The sequence below is a fragment of the Pezoporus flaviventris genome, unplaced genomic scaffold (genome assembly GCF_033815535.1).
Source record: "Pezoporus flaviventris isolate CSIRO_AGI_PZ_B2104156 unplaced genomic scaffold, CSIRO_AGI_Pfla_v1 ptg000031l, whole genome shotgun sequence".
Taxonomy (NCBI): Eukaryota; Metazoa; Chordata; class Aves; order Psittaciformes; family Psittacidae; genus Pezoporus; species Pezoporus flaviventris.
The window spans coordinates 4,003,251-4,023,508 of record NW_026892579.1 but is presented as its reverse complement, the minus strand read 5'-3'; the positions used below and the strand labels follow the sequence as shown (position 1 = coordinate 4,023,508).

General features: G+C 42.3%; 1 protein-coding gene across 1 annotated transcript; it reads left to right on the top strand.

Moving 5' to 3' along the window:
• The first annotated feature begins 921 nt into the window (after nucleotides 1-921).
• Nucleotides 922-16,990, top strand: NUS1 (NUS1 dehydrodolichyl diphosphate synthase subunit). The gene is made up of 5 exons (XM_061460051.1): nucleotides 922-1,336; nucleotides 10,955-11,077; nucleotides 11,919-12,071; nucleotides 15,940-16,039; nucleotides 16,758-16,990. The coding sequence occupies exons 1-5, from the start codon at nucleotides 937-939 to the stop codon at nucleotides 16,846-16,848; spliced, it is 867 nt and encodes a 288-aa protein (XP_061316035.1). The 5' UTR covers nucleotides 922-936; the 3' UTR covers nucleotides 16,849-16,990.
• Nucleotides 16,991-20,258: the final 3,268 nt, after the last annotated feature.

Genomic DNA, 20,258 nt, shown 5'->3' with positions numbered 1-20,258 from the left:
GCCCACCTATCTGGCAGCAGAGGGCTGGCTCCCTAGATCTCACTCTATCTTCTGCCTGCAGTGGGATTTGTATCTTCAAATCTGTGGGCCACTACAAGCAGAAAGGAGCCAAAAGAGCCAAGGAGCCAAAACCTGGGAAGTGCAGGTTTTGTGGGAGCGGGCAAAGTAGGGCATGCACCCCCAAGGCCTGACTGCCTCAGCCACCACAGGGGCACGCTCAGTGTGCTTCTAGGTGCCACGCTACCCCCCGTATCCCATGCCCGCACTGCAGAATCACACACCGAGTGCTCGCAGGGTGCCCTGAGGGTGAAACATGATGTCTAACACAGACACCCATGCGGCACGGCTGCCTCTGTGGCGATCAGATCGGCCCCCATGCCGCACTCCAGCGCAGGCGAGGTGCTACAGGCGCCCAGAGGACCAGACAACAGAGCAGAGCAAGAGCGGCTGCAGGCTCCACTCCAACGCCACCCCCGCCGCTGGCCCGCGTTTCCCGCCCCAGCAGTGACCACCAGGGGGCGCGGCCCGGCGAGACCCTGCCCACTCCGGCTAGGCGGGGCGGGGCGGGGCGGGGCTCATCTCGCCCCTCCCGCCCGGGCCGTTCCCAGCCTGTCCCCCGCCCCGTCCCATCCCTCAGAGCCACGTCATTCGCGATCCGCGGACGGAAGTGACGGCGGGCTGCCTGGCAGCCAACGGCCGCCTTGCATGTGGCGGGGTGAGAGGTGAAAGATCAGGCGGGGCGGCAGGAAGATGGCGGCGCAGGCGGTTGTTGCCGGGCGGGGGACGCTAGCTCCGTGAGTGCTATGGCGGCGGCGGCGCGGCGGACGGCGCGTAGCGGCTGAGGCACCCCGGTTCCCTCCGTGACCCTCCCGCGCCGCTGCCCCGCGCGCTCCTGTCGGTTGGTGGCGGTGCCGCCGCGCTCCCCTCCCCCCCCCCATGAGCGGGGCGGGCGGGCTGGCGTGGCGCGCGCTGCACGCCGTGCTGCGCGCCCTGCTCTGCCTGCAGCGCGCGCTGCTCGCCTGCCTGCGCGGCCGCGCCGCCGCCGGACCCCGCGCGTGGCTGTGGCGCCGCGCGGCCTCCGCCGCCGCCTCCTGCGCGCTCCTCGCACCCGCCGGGGCCTTCGCCTTCCGCAAAGCCGGCGCGGCGCGGCGGCGGCCTCGAGGCGCGGCTCAGAGCCGGCAGCGGTGGCGCTCGGACGGGCGCGCCCTGCAGAAGCTACCGGTGCACATGGGGCTGGTGGTGACCGAGGAGGAGCCGAGCTACGCGGACATGGCCAGTCTGGTGGTGTGGTGCATGGCGGTGGGCATCTCCTATGTCAGCGTCTACGACCATAATGGTGAGCAGCGCTGGTGGTAGCGGGATGTCGTTCGGCGTGGTGCCCCGAGGTCCGGCGCGGGCGGTCCCCTCCCGGCAGGGACTCGTTACAGCACCGGTGTGAGGCCAGGGGCCAGCCCTGCCCCAGGGTCTTTCCGAGCCGGGTGCCAGCCTCGCTGTGGCAGCTCCTTGTGCGTCCCCTGAAGCTGCCTGACCTCTGAACAGTCTCTAGCCATAGTAAGCTAGGAGAATGTCTAGCGCCTTCCTGGCCCGGCTCCTGGGCAGGGGGCAGGTCTTGGAGCCGGTCTAGGGTCTTATTCCCAGCCCTGGGCTGACAGGAACTGCTGGTATCTGAGAGTCGTGACATTGTACAGGCTGTTAGTAAGAACTTTAGGCTACGTACTTTTGGGAGCTGAGTTTATGGACTATGTCTGAACTGCCAGAAATGGTTGAATGACATTAGCCGTTTATTTTCGTGTACTCTTCCTCATGTGAACAAACAGGTAGCTAAACATAAGCACGTGTGTTCTGCATGCTGTCAATTTTGTAAAATTGAATTACATTGTCTGCATTTGGTATAATGACTGGTGCTATTTAATGTTTGAGTTTCTGAGCTGGTGCCTGTGAAAACTTTGTTTTTTTTTTTCATGTCTGCTGTGTGATTTTTATTCATTACTGGATCTCAGTTGTAAGACTGTTGAACTCACTCTTGCAGATACATTGATTCCACATCACTGAATATCTCAACTATAAGGTCAGGGTTTAGATTTAACATTCTGTGGAATAATCATGGTACAAATCTATCTTCCTAATTCCTGTGCTTTCCTGTTGAGGTGATGAGATCAACCATATTCAAGGTAGTCTTGGGTGAAACTTTCTACCCAGCTGTTGAGAGATGATCTGCGAGAGTACTCAAGCTGCCAAATCGGAAGTACGAATAATACATAAGATGGACTGTGTCCTGTTTCTGTCCTCTCGGAGGAGACAGCTTCAAGCTGAAGATCCCATGCTCTTGTTGTCAGTGGTGAGACTGCAGGAGACCAGTGTTTAGCTGTTTTGAGCTGCTTCTTATGGCTGTCTAGACATGACATGCACATTAGGTTAACTGCAAATTTATGCCAGGCTAGAGGTACAGTCTGCAATACTGTTCTAGTGCTCTTTCAGGAAAAACTCCACAGTGCATCCTATGTAAGTAGGTGGAATCTGTTGTCATTAACTGTGCAAATGCATCTGAGATATGCAAGCCTTTCCTGGAGCTTAGGCATTAGTGATTTTATTTATTGTTTAAACCACTGCCTCTGCTAGTTCTGTTTCATATTTGTTCTTCATGTGAGATACAAGACTCAATTGGCTTGACTTTCACTAAATTCTCCAAGATCTTTTTTAAGAATCTAGGCTTAATACTAGTCCTTTAGCAGCTTAAACTGGCCATCTGTGCAGGGCTGTTGTGGTTCTTGGTTATGTTGTGTTTCAGTGAGAGAATACTTCCTCATTTGGAAGTCAAGGAATGTTATGCTAATATTTTATACCATCTCAGTGACACAGAAAACAGAGCCTTCTGAAAATCCATTCATGTGTTGATATTTTTTGCTCTCAACTTGGAAAGCATTAAGCCGGGTTAAGTGCTGCAGAGCAAAATTTAGTACCAAACAAGAGTGAGAGTTATCCTCATAGCCTGAAGAGAGAGATTTTTACCACACAGTTTCTGTCCAGCCTCAAATAAGCTCCCCGCAGCATTGCCTAATATGTTACGTATGCATGCTTAGTTCCTTTTTAGATCTCTGCATTTTGCTGCAGAAATCCTGAGCCATGCTTCTTGGTTGTCTTGGTTTTCGGCTTGTTTGCTGTGCAACCATTCAACGCAGAAGAGGGAGAAGGTACCAGTCAATGCTTAGGCAGCCACTGTCGCTGAGATCCTGTCTGGCATGGGGGAGCAGCTGCTGTAGTAGTGTCAGACATGGTTGTGTGTCTGCTTCTTCAGCGCATGTTGAGGTCCTATCAGATCTAAGGCTGGCTGTTACAAGACTGTAAATATGATAACCAGAAATTACAAGGTTATGTCCTCTGAAGAGCAGTGGAACTGAAATAATGTTGCAGAACAATTGTCTTTGTTAGCAGTTTGGAAAGAAATATCTTGGAGATTATTTGCTGCTGTTCCTGTGTATTGTTACATTCATGCTAAATTTGCATGCTAAGAAGTTAACACCTTTGAAATCTGAAAATACAGCTGTGATCTTATGGCGTTAGTGTCAAAACATAATGCTTTTCAGTAGTGCATTCTTCTGTTAGTCCTTTGATACCAGAATAGGCTGGTTTAATTGCCAACTTGAATTCCAGTTTGTTGGAATGTAGTTGAAAAAGGCAAGGCAGTGCAGAGCAACTGAAGTGTTTTAAATCAGTGGCTTTTGTCAGACTTTCAGAGTTGATGAGAGTAGCCTGTCATTATGCATGCATGTTCTTCACAGGTGTTCAGTGAGTTATCTGGGAGAGTAGCCACAACTGCTTTTTTGTGCACTATGTTGTCATCTGAGCCTTTTAAATGGGTTTCGGAGGGTGAGCAAGTAGTCATTCATATTGCTTAAGTATATGCTTACTTCTGGTAATAGCAGGTATGTCACCTTTCTTTTGGTGCTAAGCTCTTTATGGTGTCTGGATTGACCATACAACACTTTCAGATAGAGCTGTCATTGAGTAGGATGTTGCAGTCGTTGTGAAATCCTGTTCTGAATAATAGTGATGTCTGGAACCTGCACTGGTTAGTGAGGGTGAATAAAGTCAGGTATAGCTTGCTCTTATCAGTAACAGAGGGTGAACCTTAATTATGTTGTGCACTTATTTTCATCTTCTCAGGTGGTGAGACTTACTTTTGCTCTGTTGAGCTGCTTCAGTAAGGTTCTGTGTTCTTACCATTTTACCAGCTATTGACTTGCCAAAGATACCTTGTGCCTGCTGGTGCTGGCTGTGGTAAAGAAGGAAGCAGTGTTCTGAATTGTTAGGTACACTTTAATTTGTTTTTTTTTTTTTCATTGCTTACTTGTAGTACTGAGATTCTCCTCATTGCAACAGGAAACTTTGATTATAACAGTGGTCTTCCATGGTTGTGTTTTCTGAGGTGAATACTATTTTCTTGCAGAAGACTTGAATTAAAAATGTGTCCTTAATTGCCCTTTCTGTAGGAAGGGATGGAAGCATGAAGTTCTTTAAAGAAGCGTCAGATAGGCAGTGTATTTGTTTATAGTAGTTAATCTGTATATTTTATATTGGTCATTAAAAAAATGACTAAGAAGAAGGTTTCTTCTGTATTCTTCAGGGTCAAAATAAATAGCTGCATCCCCACTGACGCTAGTATGTTAACAGCAGCTGCACCAGTAACCATAAGGGCAACTTGTGAGGAGTTATGCTAATTCTCATGGGCAGTTACAGACCCCAGTATGTTACAACTGTGTTGAAACATGATCAAGTATTTGGCTGTCTTATCTGAATTCATGATGCTCATTACACCAGAAGACTCAAGTAAAAAGGTCTTTGAAGAATGCAAGAGGACAGTAGGTAACTGTCTTGTATTGTAATGAATATATGGTGATATGAGTTGTAATGCTTAGACCTGAGATTTCCCCATCCTGCCCCAGCAGGTTTGGAAGCCTAAGGTGTCATGCTTCTACTGCCCCTGATGTGTAGGGGCCATTTTCATTCTCCCAGTTCTCGTTGATAAGCAGCAGAACAAACACATAATAAACTTAATGATACAGTATGCACCATTAGGGTTAGTAAATCCAGATTGACTAAAAGATTAGGGTTTTGATCAAGGATTTATTTCTGTGGACTTCTGTATTGCCAGTACTGTTACTTGGTAGAAGTCCAGCCATGCTGGTTAAGCCATTATCTCTGAGGAAATAATGCAGCCTTCTGTCAGTCAGAAGGCAGTGATTATGCAATTCTATAGTTGCATATAAAGTATCTCCTGGGGAGCAGAAACCTTTGCCCAGCATTACATATTTCAACTTGCTTCTGTTACTTTGTCACCCGAGAGCCTGCTTGAGTGTTACTTTTGTCCATCAATGAAGCTTTCCTGAAATAGTTTGTGACAAGTCTAGGGTGCTTTTGGAGAGCTTCTTGAATCTTGGCTTTTGAATACTTTGGGTTCCTGAATAGATGCTGTGGGTTGAAGGTTACTTAAAGCCCATAGTACAACTGGTTTACAAGTTCAGCTTTCTTTGTCCTGGGTTTGGTTTTCCATAGCACTGCTTTACTCCTGACCAATTTTATCTTGGAAAAAACTTTGAAAGGATAGGGTACTATAGTAAGCAAAATAAATCATTTCATTGCCCCCAGTTGTACGCTTTTAGTCTTTTCCAAATTAGTTGATAGTTTAGCCAGTCTGATCAATCCATAAAGCTTTCGGGGTGTGCAGTGTTTTCACTAGGGAGATAACATATATTGTGGTTTTGTGTCACACACATTTGTGAGTATCACGTCGCATCTGCTGTGGGCAGAAACCTCATGTACAACACCTGCATTTTAGTGTTGAGTTGAGAGGAGTCCTCAGACCACATTTATTAAAAGGGCTAATGCTAATCTGCTGAAGGTAACCTCCTTATGCATATGAGTAATGTGGAAGTAGTATCTCTTCTTTCAGTTGTTTCTGAGCAATTGTTCTCCTGGTACAGAATGTCCTTCCAAGAAGAAATGTGGGAGGAACAGGTCACCTATGAGATTATAAATTCTATCTTGAATTCTTCTTATTTGGTTAGTGCTAACTTAAGTGGCTTTAAGTGGTGAAACCTAAGTGACTTCCTCCACTTTCAAACTTGGTTTATGTTTTTTCTAGGCTCTTGGAATAGATAATCCTAGTACATTTTTCTAGCTCTCTGTATCCTGTGAGGTCCGGTGTAATGTTGTTCAACGTCTTTGGTGACATGGACAGTGGGATTGAGTGCACCCTCAGCAAGTTTGCCAATGACACCAAGCTGTGTGGTTTGGTTGACACGCTGGAGGGAAGGAATGCCATCCAGAGGGACCTCGACACACTTGTGAGGTGGGCTGATGCCGACATTACGAAGTTTAACCATGCCACGTGCAAGGTCCTACACCTGGGTCGGAGCAACCCCAGGCACAGCTACAGGTTGGGCAGAGGAGAGATTCAGAGCAGCCCTGCGGAGAAGGACTTGGGGGTGTTGGTTGATGAGAAACTGAACATGAGCCAGCTTCAGTGTGTGCTCGCAGCCCAGAAAGCCAACCGTATCCTGGGCTGCATCAAAAGGAGCATGACCAGCAGGTTGAAGGAGGTGATCCTGCCCCTCTACTTTGCTCTTGTGAGACCTCACTTGTAGTATTGTGCGCAGTTCTGGTGTCCTCAACATAAAAAGGACAGGGAATTGTTGGAACAAGTCCAGAGGAGGGCCACGAGGATGATCAGGGGGCTGGAGCACCTCCCGTATGAAGATAGGCTGAGGAAGATGGGGCTGTTCAGCTTGGAGAAGAGAAGGCTGCGTGGAGATCTCATAGCAGCCTTCCAGTATCTGTAGGTGGCCTACAAGGATGCTGGGGATGGACTCTTCATTAGGGACTGTAGTGATAGGACAAGGGGTAATGGGTTAAAACTTAAACTTAAAAAGGGGAAGTTTAGATTGGATATAAGGAGGAAGTTCTTTACTGTGAGGGTGTGAGGCACTTGAATGGGTTTCCCAGGGAGGTTGTGAATGCTCCATCCCTGGCGGTGTTCAAGGGCAGGTTGGACAGAGCTTTGAGTGATATGGTTTAGTGTGAGATGTCCCTGCCCATGGCAGGGAGGTTGGAATTAGATGATCTTAAGGTCCTTTCCAACCCTAACTAATCTATGATTCTAATAATTCAACCCCCACTTTCCTTGTAATATCAACTAGCATGATCCAACAGGATGTGTTAAAACAGTTTCTTGCTGTACATTATTTCACTTGGTTTACAGTTTGATGTTTCTCAAACTGTTAATGCTTGGCTTTAAACAGACTTGTTGCCTTATGACTCTTCCCTTGTTGACACTGGGAGGGAGTTGAGAAAAAGGGAATAACTGAAATGCTATGGAGATGTGTTATTTCCTGAGCTTAACTTTGATTAAGTTGTTCCATTGTAAGGAAGAGCTGACTGTATTCTGCGTATTTGCTAGGTTTTGCTGCTTTAAAAAGCAGAGCAAGCGAGAATGTTGAATGTTGAGATGCTCCCAAGGCATTAGCAGGTGGTGGCTGTGGCAGCCTGGCAGGCAAACAATTGGTTGACACCACCTGGTGTTTCTCTGTGCCAGTGTTCCCCTCACAGTGTGCAGTTCCTGGCAGTTTCGAGCCTTTCTTCTGCTGAACTTGCAGCCCCTTAATTACAGATTGCATTTGTCACCCTCTAGCCCTAAAGTGCTACAACACCACAGTTGACTGTGAAGGAGTATGGCTTGTAGCTGTTGTAAAACTGAGTAAAAGGCACGTGCCCTAGAGAAGATCCATGTAAATGGAGGGCTACTGTGGGAAGCTAAATCACTTGTGGTTTGCCTCAGTGTAATGGAGATTAATGATCAATAACAGGCTTGCAGTCTGTGTTGTAAAAACAAGAATTATCCCTGGAAACAGCTCACAAGTTCTCAGTGGTAAAAATTAAACCAGAAAAATACCAAAACCAAACACCCTGAAGTCCTATACTCTTGTTATAGGAATTATAGTGTTTAAATATGCAGAATTCTTAAAACTCTATTTGCTAGAATATACATATTTGCAACCCGCTTGTTGTGACTGAACAAAACTGCTTCTGCATTACAAAGCCAAAAATTGCTTCTAATGAGAAATAGTGTCAATTTCATGTTTTTGTTCTGTATTAGAAACACAGTACTAGGGCTGAAATTTTCCCCATTCAACAGCAAACAGCTGTTATATTGCTAAACTTCTAGACCTTCTGCCAAAAAAACTATCCATAATGTTAAAATCAGATTATGGGCTTGCTTTCAACTTATGTGGAAGACTATGAACAAAATTGGAAGGTAGCGTTAAATAAAGATTTAAGTCTTGCTGCATGAGAACACCTGAATTCTGTTAGTGAATTGATCTCATCACACACTCTTCTTTACTTTATCATGTATAAATTAGCAAAAGCATCTTCCAGAAGTAACTTGGATATATTTTAAAAGTTTAAAAAAAATGCACCTTCTAGACAAATGGGGTTTTAAGATCCTGTAAGAGAAGGGAGTGTAAGTCTGAGACACAACTATGTAAAATCATTTTTAAAGTTAAATATTAATTTGGCCTGTGTACATTCCTTCCGGCAGGACTGTGTTTGCTATCACAAGCATTCATAAGAAAAGGACTCTTGTGCATTGAGCGAGGGGCAAAACACTGAAGGAGTAAAGTTCCCAAATGCTGTTTGTTTTAAATGAAAATCTCAGTTAGTTTGAATGTTTACAACTTTCTGATGTGCTTCAGGATCTCCTCTGCAGGAAAATTGTAGGTGTGTCAAGCTTGGCACATCAGTTGGAATTTCATTGAGGAGGTCTTTACAGGAAAGACATATTACAACTTTACAGTACAATTACAGTACTTTCCAGCTACTTTCCAGCTTGCGTTAAACTGTTGTTACAAGAGCAACGCAGGACCCTGGTTTTCAACAACTGAGGAGTTGAGTTGGATATATGAGTAGAAGGGAAATGCTCATGATATTCAGATAAATCTCAAGAACCCATCCAAAGTGTCTTCAATATCTGCTGTGTGCATTAAGAATCTTCACTTCAGAGCTGGACCAAGTCCTTTATCTGTTACCCTATTTTACTGAGCAGTAAGCACCTTAGTCTATTCTCTACCTGTTATCCTCAATGTCTTCATTTACTTGAGAGCTGGAGTGCAGATTCTTAGATCTGCTCTTCTGAACTTTGACAGGAATAGGCATCAATTTCTCATGAGAAAAAAAATGACATCATTAGGGTTGAGTGGGGAAGAAGAGAGCAGCTATCTTTTTTTCCATACTGGGAACCTCTCGTAGTTATGCCAACTCTCGTTCTGAATATTGAACATAGGTTGGTTTTTTTTTTTTTCACATCTTGGAAGGTGGATGGAAGTCAAGTGACTCTTAGAAATGAGGCGCACGTAACCTTGTACGGATCTTGACTGAAGGTGGTGTGGGATTAGCAATTGCAGTAAATAGCTGTACTGCTGCTGACCTTAAGTGTAAGGAAAACAATCAGTGCTAACTGGAGCACTAAACAAACTTAACCAAGCAGAGTTGTATCAAGCAGTATTATTCAAAGCAGCATTCTCAATTTCCAGTATGTATGGATATACACTAGTAAGCAGGAACATAGCATAATGATTTAACTTCAGTTTAGACTTAGTATATTCTAACGCTCTTTTTGTATCAAGGTTGCTGCCTTACTGAGATTTACTGGTCTGTCAACATGTGAAATCAGTTATAAGCATCTCTAACACTTGTGTAATGAAGTATATTTTTTTGCAGAAAGTATCTAGGGTGGGAAGCACACCAGATGCTTTTCCACTTGTTAAAACCTCTAATGAAGCCTGTATAAAAACTCACCAGGCCTAAAAGGCTAGTGTGTAAATAAATGCATTGTGTCACTTCATGTTATAAACTAAATCCTAATGTGTTATGGTCTTAACCCAATACTTATACACTGTTTGATTGTTACTGATCTGGAAGCTGATCTGTTTGTTAGCAGTTTCTCATCCCAGAATCAGGTTGAAGTGATGAGTCATAAGCCTGATATAAAATGTATACAAGTTAGTGATTTTTATAAGGTTATTGTGTGGGCATTTTTAGACTGATCAACGGAAGTGCTTACCGTAGGATTTCTGAATGGAACTTAGGCTCTTGATAACAAGCCTAGAATACAACATGATAAAAGCATTATCAGTTCCTAAGTAAATATGCCTAGCCATGCTTTTGCACTGGAAATATTTAAGCTGCTGAACTTAATTTTTCCTGTGTTTTTTTTGATTAGAAACAGTTTTACTCAAGGGCTAGAATTTATTTTAGAACAGGAAAACAAGTATGTTTGGTTAAGCAAATTTTCATAATTCCTGCACTCAAAATGTGCCTGCCATAAACATATGAGTATAAAAAGGCCTTGAAGACTGCATTAATTCCTTGGAATATACAGTTTGTGAAATCCTTTTATTAGGAAATCCATGACATTTGCCATAGTGTAAGAGGGGATAGTTACTGTGGCCTGAAACACTGATTTAGTGGTGACGTGCTTTGTTAGCCTGCAGCCTTAGTGGTGTGGCAGTAAGTGGTAGCAGACCGAAGATGTAAATCTACAGGAGCACGGGTATTAAAGAAACTTGATGTTAATGTGACTTGGTCCTGTGGTGATAGGGTGTTGCTATCTCAAAGTATTGCAAGCATACTAAGGACAATGTACTATCCCTTATGCAATAGTAGCTTACTACTTAAATAAGGATAAAGAGGAACAAAAGCATGTGGGTTGTCTTTCCAAGGTCACTGGAAGTAGTCACGTGCAGTATCATTTGCTATGGATTCTTATCATACTTGTGAACTCCAGTTTGAAACCAGTACTGACTACCCTCATTCTTTTTCCTTCCTGCCTAGTGTCAGATTTATGTTGTAGCACTCCTATAAAGAGTTGGCTGACATGCAACTTTTTTTTTTTTTTGAGGTATTTTCAAGAGGAATAATTCAAGACTGATGGATGAAATCTTAAAACAGCAGCAAGAACTCTTAGGATTAGATTGCTCCAAATACACCGTGGAATTTGCAAATCAGGACAAAGTTGATCAAGGTAAGATGAGCTGCAAGGGGGAGATTGATATGACTTTAGCTTTATATAAAGCATAACTCTGCTTTTACTTAAAAAAATGCCTGTGTACAGTGACCTTTCCTTCAGTTTAGTAGGCTTCAGCTTCCTTGGTAAGTTTACCTCTTAGGTACCTTACTACATGATTTGAAGCACTGTCAGCTCTTGTATGTGAAGACTGTTACCTCACAATAGTGTAGACGATAAGATTGTTGCGTGATGTCCTCTGAAGTCAGATATAATTACACATTGAGTGAATTCTGGTACTGTTATCTGGTTCCTGGTGTCTCTGTAGTAATCTTATATCAATATTGTAATTCTTGCATCAATTTTGAAGTCTTGCTGAAAGATTCCTTGATCATGCTCAGGGAGGGCCTCAACTTAATCACTGTGTCACATGAATGTTCATGGTAGCTGTTCAAACACCTTCCTCTCTTAGGGTAGGGATTAGATCTTCTTTCCTTTCCCTGAAGTGCAAGTCTTTCCACACTACTTACCACCCCCAAAGTTTGTCTAGGCACCTTCCTCTCACTGCTTTGCCTGATGTCGTAAGAACAAATGCAAATTTCCCAGAAGACTACATTTCAAGACTGATATTAATTAAATGATCTTTCACAAGACTTCTCAAAATAGTTACCTTAAACTTGTGTTTTAGTAATACAGCAAACACACCTCATCCATCTCTTACAGAAATAGGTATCTGTGATTAGGTATATAATATGTGAAGTACACTGCAAATGGCTTTCACTCATATCCAATTAATGTCTAAAGCACACTCAATACAACCATATTTCTATTGCTTTTAAACTGTGTTTTGTACTTTCAGTTTTAAATTGCCAGTCTACATTGAAGGTACTGTCTCCAGAAGATGGAAAAGCAGACATAGTAAAAGCTGCTCAGAACTTTTGTCAGTTGGTAGCACAGCAGCAAAGAACATACACAGACCTGGATGTGAATGTGTTAGACAGCTTATTAAGTAGTAAGTATGACATGGTCTGGGGGAGGGAGGGGAAAGAGAATTTGATTCATAATGGATTTGGTTTCTAGTATATTTATTGCTTAGAATCTGTGTGTCATGATGCTTAGTCTGATTATTGCTTTGAGGCTTCTGCTGTTTCTTACTGGTTTACTCCCTTCTTGAGCTTTTCTTTTACACGTAAAATTGAAACATTAAACTAAATTGTAGTCTCAGATTTTCAGAGTTGATAGCCTCTATGGGATGTTCTGTGATGAGCTTTCTGGGAAAAAAAAAATACTGCTGGGGTCACCTGAAACTAGACAGTTAACTCATTTTAACTTCTTGCAAGTTAGCATGCTGCAGTCCTGGGTATGGGCAGAGTCTTTCTCAGATCTACTTACAGCAATTAAAGCTGTTGCCGCCTAACTATCACCCTGAGTGCAGATGACAGAGCACTTGCTCATCTTCTGTTGCTGTATAACCCACAGTAGTTTAATTATCTTCATCACTAATTCATGCAGATTAGTGATTCTGTACTGAAGCAAATGGCTAGGTGCAGTAGCTATGAAAGGGGCAGGGCTGCCTGATATCGCTTGCATCTGGGAGAAATAGTGTAGAACAAGCCTCTGTTACTCCAGTGGTGCTGTAGAGCTGTAATACTTGCTCAGCTTTCTTAGGTGGTCCATGCATGTTAATTGCAGCTGTAATTAGCTGGGGCAGGGTTCAGGTTTCAAACTGCACACTTCAGCTTGGATGTATGCAGGCACGTTACTGTAGCATGGCTCTCAATAATTGGATTTTTGAGAGTGTTATGTTGTTGTTTGGTTTTGGGGTTGTTTGGTTTGGTTTGGTTTTTGTTATCCCCAAGTAGGTGGTCAGTTGAATTGCTTGGCAGACTCGCCACTGTGGCAGTTTAGACACTTTAACACTTTAATCTTAATTTAAAACTGAATTGTGTGCCAGTTGTTAGCATACTGCATGATAGGCTCTCACTGTAATGGAGTTATTAAACATATTTAACAAAGCACGTGAAGAAGTGACTTAGACATCTATCCTGTTATATCCCAAAGGCAGTTTAACAAGAAATGACTAACTGCTGCTTTAAAACAGGTCACTGTTTTTGTAAAGAACTGGTGACAGTTGATACATGTGCATTTTGGTCAGTGGTGTTTAACTGGAGCTTCTCAAACACTTGTTCATGATCTTCTGTCTGTGCATGTAAGTGCCCAGATATAATGAAAGTATTGGGTGCAGTCTTAAATTGAGCAGATCTATTGTTGTGTGGGACACTTTGAAAACAGGCTGCTTAATCTGTGTGACTAATAACTAAGGGTAGTATCTGTAACTAGTACTGCTTATTAATTTGCTTGGTTTGAATTTTTAGGACAGTTGGGAGTAAAGAACAATCCTTTATAATGACTTAAACATCTGTGAGTTACTGATCTAAATTGAGAGCAAGTTCTTGAAAAGCAGTACTTGATAGATATTTTTAGGGTTTGTGTTTATAGTGACTTTATAGTTTCTGCGTTTTCACATACTGTCTCTACTTGCCATCTGCCTTCCCAATAAAGAACACTACTATCAATTATGGCTGTTCAGGTTGCCCTATAAAATTTATGTGGAGAAGGGTAGTGCTATCAGCTCTACAAATTCCTTTGTGTTGCCCTTGCAGAATTCCTGATCTAGAAGGGATTTTGCCAGATTCTTGTCCCTTGAGCGTCCAAGTCTTTTGGCCTTTTTTTTGGAGTCTGCTCCTAAATCCTTGTATCTTGTGTGGGCTAAACTTGAGCACTGTAACTCCAGCAATTCTGAGGGAGAGAGCTTCCACATGTGAAGTATGTGTAGTGGTAATTATGATTATGTAGAGAAATGGATGCAGAGTGGAAAGCACAGTACTGTGTTTTGAATAGGCTGTTTTAACAGTAATAATACTACAGTGTACATTTTCATTTTCCTTCAGATAGGAACCAGAAGGAAATGTTAGCATTAACTGGGCTCTCTGAAGGTCTTTTCCTGTTTGAAAAGCCATTGCAGTGTTGAAGATCCTGTCGCTGAACTGGCCAGCTGAGGAGTACTCAGCTACTGAATCAGCTGATGAGTAAAGCTGTCCACTGCCTCCAGAGCCCCCACTTCTAAGTATCCACTACTTCCCTGCAAAGCTCTTTCATACTAACATGCTAGCTTCTGAACACATAAGTAGCTTTTGCTTTAGAGGTTTGGTTTGTTTTTTGTTCTTTTTTTTAACTTTGAGACAAGATTTGGACTGTGGCACAAGGCACATGTATCTAAGTACTTCATACTTCCTTAGAAATGCAAGTGCTTGTGAAAATAACTTTACCTCTGGTAAAAGGATTACTATTGTGATGATTCAGTGGGGAGGAGGATGTGAACTTCTTGCAAATCCTGGATAGAATGAAATCTAATAGGGCTTTGGTTTCCTCTTCCGTTATTCCCGAAGTTTCTCCACGACTAAATTTAAACTTGTAAAAGGCTCTTGACTGGCTTGCATTTGTTTTTTGGTGTGATATTTTTTGTTGTTGGTTTGAGTTTTGGGGTTTTTTTTGTTTGGGTTTTTTGTTGTTTTTTTTTTTTTAAGCAAATGAGAAATAATTGAGAAATAATATCTGAAGCTCAGAGCAAATAGTATTAAATTCTATCTGCTAAAGGTAGGCATTATGCTGTGCAAGTACTCTTGCAATTCACTTGTAGATTTAGTGAATAATGGAAGGGGTGACAAGAAGTAGTAACATGCAATCATTATGACTACATGCAACATTGTAGCAAAGTAGGGTTACAGCTGCTGAAATGCTTTTCAGATGAGCTAGGTAGGCACACAAAAACCAGCTTTTACTTTCCTGGGTCCCCTGGGGATACTATACTGGATTTCAAATGTCTCCCTAATCAACTAGGGCTAGAATTATCAGGGGAAGTTGGACATGACTGTTCTTTCTAAGCTTGTTGCCTGGCTGTCAGTTTTGGCCTTGAATGGCTCAGGCATGGCAGAAGCATGTGAAAAGAGAGACAGTATCACTGGGCCACTGATGGCCTTCAACCTTGAGTGGTCAGTAAGGTGCTCTCAGTAGTGGAATGACAGTGTCTGGGGTTTTGAGGTATGGGTAGTAGGAGTGTGGGCATCTAGGGAAGTCCTTCAGTGTTATCTAGCCCTGAGATGGGTAATGCTGCCTACTTAGTAACTGAGGGGGAAGAGGGAAACCATTGCCCTGTTTTTCCTCACTCATGTAACAAGACAGATGTTACCTGCAACAGTTTGTCTGAAATTTCATAGTGAAAGTTTTTTTTAAGATTGCCTGTCTAGCTTCTCACTGAGAAAGAGACAGCTCATCTGACAGGGTATTTTTTTGTACAACTTGTTTTCTTGATTGTCTGTGAAACCAAGCTTTTCTTCAGTGGAACCTCCATAAGGTTTTTTTGTGCTAATGGTCCTTCTACTCTGCTGCAATTACACATAGTTGAGTTAGGATTGTAATGGTTACAGGTCAGGGTACAGCATGTTCTACAATACTAAAATCAAGTTTGCCAAGACAAAACTAGAACAAGTCAGTTTAAACAGCAATGTTAAGGTTTGCTGTTACTCAAAACAATGTAACTGATCCTATCACTTCCCTTACCAAGTTTTTTAAAAGCACCTGACATAAAAACAGCAGTCCAGCTGGGCGTGCAGTGGCTGTCTAAGCTTTTGTTCAGTTGGTGCAAGACCAGTCTGTCCTCTTGGGCGTTTAACTGTTAACATGTCCTCAGGAGCTTCACTTGATTTAAATAAATAAATAAATAAATGCATTTAATGAAAAAGCAGATGCCTTAAGGTTTAGAATTAAAACAAGTCTTGTGGTTAATTAAGAAACCCAACTAATTTAACTTGATCTTACAGGTGCAAATGGATTTCCTGATCCTGATTTGGTCTTGAAGTTTGGTCCTGTGGACAGTACATTAGGATTTCTTCCGTGGCACATCAGACTGACAGAGATTATGTGAGTTACCTATAAATACTGCAAAAGAGGTGGGATTAATAATCTAACTAAACAAGTCTTTATGTGACTTACCTCATGGAAATAGCCACGAGGGGAGATAAGTCTAAACAAAGGTGCCTGGAGGTTGATCTGAGGGTGTTTAAAAATTGTTTAATTAAATCTGTCAAACTTTCATTGTTGTTCCTTCATCCATGATGAGGCAACAGCAGGCTTTATTTACTGTTCAGGTTTAAGGAACAACTTCTACCATTGTCTAGTCTTCGCAGTCCAGTCCTAGCTCTGTTGGTGTTCCTTATGTGGATTTTGAGTCACTTACAGTTTTCTAACAGGAACACGGGATATAAGGGAAATGGAATAATGTAAGATGACTGTGCCTCTGGGTTACTTTCCAATTTTAGCAATAAATGAACTGACTAGTGTTGCTGTATTTATTAAATCTGAGAACATTTATATGGCACTCAAACATCTGGGCAGATGTGTGCTTCTCCAGCTTTCTTAATAGCTTGAAGTGTCCTATGTGCTCTAATGGGTAAGCTTTGATTTAGAGCATGACGAGATACTAAAAGCTGGTTTAGTTACTCAAGTTGAGTGACAGCAACAGTGTTGAGAACAGCTTCAAAAGTTTACTTGGACAGTAGTTTGGTTTAGTTAGTGATATACCTGGCTGGCCATGGAATCATGTGGGGTAATAAAAGCTTATTTTAACTTGCCTTCTCAGTTCTTTGCCTTCCCACCTGAACATCAGCTATGAAGACTTTTTCTCTGCCCTCCGTCACTATGCAGCCTGTGAGCAGCGCTGGGGGAAGTGACTTCTGGCTGAGCACATGGAGTCATGCTTCCTGTGGGAAGGAATTGATGTCTGTTTACAAGCACCTGTGACCCATAAGTCTGGTTCATAGTCCTTTCTTAATTTATCAACAAATTCAATAAAGTGTCTTACCTTTCTAGAGAGTCTGTGTGAATGCGTGAGAATCTGTGGGGAGGGGGAAATTCAGATTTCCCTAACGAAAAATACACTTCTTGCAAGGAAAGCTGTTCAGAGCTGAGTTACTCTCACTTTCATGACCAAAAGAATATATAAAAATTCAATCTGGTGAAATCTACAGGACAGTATAAAGAGAAGTTCCGTGCCCTGGAGGTCCTTAAATCCAAGGAAAAACTCTCATGTCAGCTTGTTTCTTTTTAAAGTAGGTGTCAAGTTCTAGAAATACTGAGAAGGCTTCATAAAAAAGGAATGGAAGCTTCTATGGTAAGTGGATTAGGTGATCCGTGTGGCACACTCCATCCTCATTTTGTTGCTGGTGGTTTGTTGTTGTTTTTTTTTCTTTAAGAGGTAAAATCAAAGTATTCCTACAGTCCTGAGTGAAACTTCTCATAGCATCAGGTCAGTTTTCCATAGGGAATAAGCACAAACAGTACTATGTACTGTTTGTATACCTATTTTCCCCATAAAATTCTCACCTAAGGTGACAAGCTGGCTCTGGCATCACTTGAAAATGCCAGAAAAAAACTGAAAATGGACCAGGTCCACTTCCATGGCTGATGCAACTTGCATGTTGTGCTCATATACCTGACAGGGGAGTCTGCTTAAGCCTTTTACTGGGTTTGTTCTCAACTGCACATTAGAAGTTTGAATCAGAATCTGCAGCAGACAAGATGAAGGTTCTCTACAGTATCTCTGAACTGAGATAACTAAATAGATTCATTAACTAAGAGGTCTTCATTGTGGAATGCCCTGTGTGAGTTACATTCCTATTGTTGGACGTAATTTGAAAGTCTTTATAGCAGTATTTGGACAAAGCAATATCTTGAGAGCTGTGTTGCTGAAGACAAACATTAATATTGCAGCCTTCTGCCCTGCAGGCTGTAGAACTATTGGACGCTTCATTCTGGAAGTGTTTACTTTGTTTTTTCCACCTCTTCAAAATAAGTCTGGCTTTACCTCCTTAAGGATAGGCATGTCATTAGAAGGGAAAACTACTGCTTTTAAGAGGGAAGTGCCAGATTTTAAATGAATGCCTGCTTCATTGTGAAACAGTGTATTTTAACTGTTGTAGCTTGATGTAATGTTAAAAGCAGATTGCCTAAACTCTTAGCTGCAGTGTTTTGTCATACTAAAGTCAGATTGCAGTGACAGGAGAGGAGGACTACAATCTACTTTATCTTGTAAAAGAGAAAGGGATATTTAATCAATTAACTAATGGTTTTGACATCAGCTAACATTCCATATGAGCTGGAGCGCTCAGAGTACAGTTGGCTGCCTTTTGTGGTCTGGTCTCTGATGTTTTCCAGTTACCATATTGCAGAGAAGATGAACAATTGTGAAATGTTTCCTGGTTCTGTCATTGCTATAAGAAATTTTTCTCACTGAATCTTAACATTTTTGTGGGGAGTTGATAATCTGTTGGAATCTTGAGTATTAAGTATAAAATTTCACTTTATTTGCATTAAGTTTTAAGGTTGTGTTTAAATTACCACATGCAAGTTAGTGTGTCACTGAAGCAGTTCTGGTGCTGGCAGTAAAGATATAAAATGGGAAGAGTTTAGTTTAGTCCTCAAAATCAATCTATTTTTTATATTTGTATTAAACTGCCAAAGAATACCTCTCATACCTGAGCTCCCCTCAGTCCTCAGACTTCTGCATATCTCAACTAAAAAGACTTGACTTATACTGGAGACAGATCTCAAGGTTTAGGATTTGTCTATAGAGGGGTGCTTAATGAAACTGATTAGTTCAGCTGCATTTGATCCAATTTAATCAAATCTCCTATTATAGCTTGTTTAATTGTGATTGAAGTGTTCCTCCCAGAATTAATGTAGTTGAACTAATCTGTATTATCACTTAGTTGGGATTATTTTACTGTCCCTGTGTGGGCAGTCTTCAGCAATCTGTGCCAAATGCACTGTGCATAGCCACAACTTGATCTCTGAATGTATGTCATTGCAGTTAGTACCTCCCCGGCTTGTTCTGTGTGAAGGTCTGTGGTATAGCTGTGACATGCTGTATGGCTGTAGTCTCTGGGTACCTGTACATATTGTGTAAAACAAGTTTTTATGATTAGGGAATCAATTTATTGAACTTTATTATTGAAAGTTAAATCTGAATCTGTAAACCAAGAAATCAATAAAAGACTATAATCTTTCTACAGGCTATGGTGATGCATGAATACATTTCCAGGTTTGACTGGGGATATGTAGCCTTACTGATACTGCTACATCGCTCTGGGGAAGTAGTAGATCACTTCAAATGGTGTGTTCCTTTGTGCTGCTCCTTAATTGCTTTCTGTATTGCAAAAAAGTGGACAGTTTTTATCTACCACGTCCAACTTCTTAGAAGCTCTTATGAAATCTGTTCTAGTAAAGCATTTACTGTAAAGATACTTACACTATAGCCCAGGGAACTTGTTAAACTTGTTCCTGGCTACTGAAAAGCTTGCTTCCTCTCCCTGCTGCTGAGTCATGAACAACCTGGGCCTCCTGCCAGCTCTCCCCTTGGAGATGGGTTAAGTGAGGGTGTGGTATGGAAGAAACTTATGCAATTGGAGTGACACGTGGGTGCTAAGAATGACCTCTGTTGATGGGGGAAGGTGGTGTGCAGGCAAGCTTTGAAAAAGCATTGGGGGACATGGTAGGTAGCAAGCTGACCATGAAGGCCAGCATTCTCCCAGCTTGCATTAGGAACAGTGTTACTATCAGGTGAAGGGAGGTGAGCAATCCTTTCTCCTCAGATCTGGTAAGATAGTTGGAGCACTAGGTTCAGTTCTGGGCTTCCTTATCATCCTCGTGGCCCTCCTCTGGACTTGCTCCAACAGCTCCATGTCCTTATGTTGTGGCCCCCAGAGCTGAACGCACAGTACTCCAAGAGGGGTCTCAGAACAACAATAGGGGGGCAGAATCTCTCCTCCTTCCTTCCTTCCTTCCTTTTCTCTTTTTCTCCTTCCCCTCTAGTGCTGCTGGCATTCTGTTTCCTTAGATATGCAAGTTCCTGGTAGGAAAACTGTGGTGTTGCTGAAGGTAATTCTTTGGTATACTCTAGACCTTTCCAGAAATTTGTTACCATGTAACTTGGTGGACAGTCATGTAGGTGAACTTGTATGATGTTCTGTCAAATTATCTTATGCATAGTTTCACGCAGGCATTAGGCTGGCTCTTGGAAAGCTGTTTGGGTTCCTCTGGTGCATTTTGTGTTACTACTTGCACAGATACAACCCTCTTGTAA

Excerpts from the sequence above, each read along its gene's own strand:
- NUS1 (XM_061460051.1), top strand. The coding sequence starts at position 937 with ATGAGCGGGGCGGGCGGGCTGGCGTGGCGCGCGCTGCACGCCGTGCTG. Across the intron at positions 1,337-10,954 it reads CAGCGTCTACGACCATAATG|GTATTTTCAAGAGGAATAAT; the intron begins GTGAGCAGCGCT and ends TTTTTTTTTGAG. Across the intron at positions 16,040-16,757 it reads ATCAGACTGACAGAGATTAT|TTCTTTGCCTTCCCACCTGA; the intron begins GTGAGTTACCTA and ends TTGCCTTCTCAG.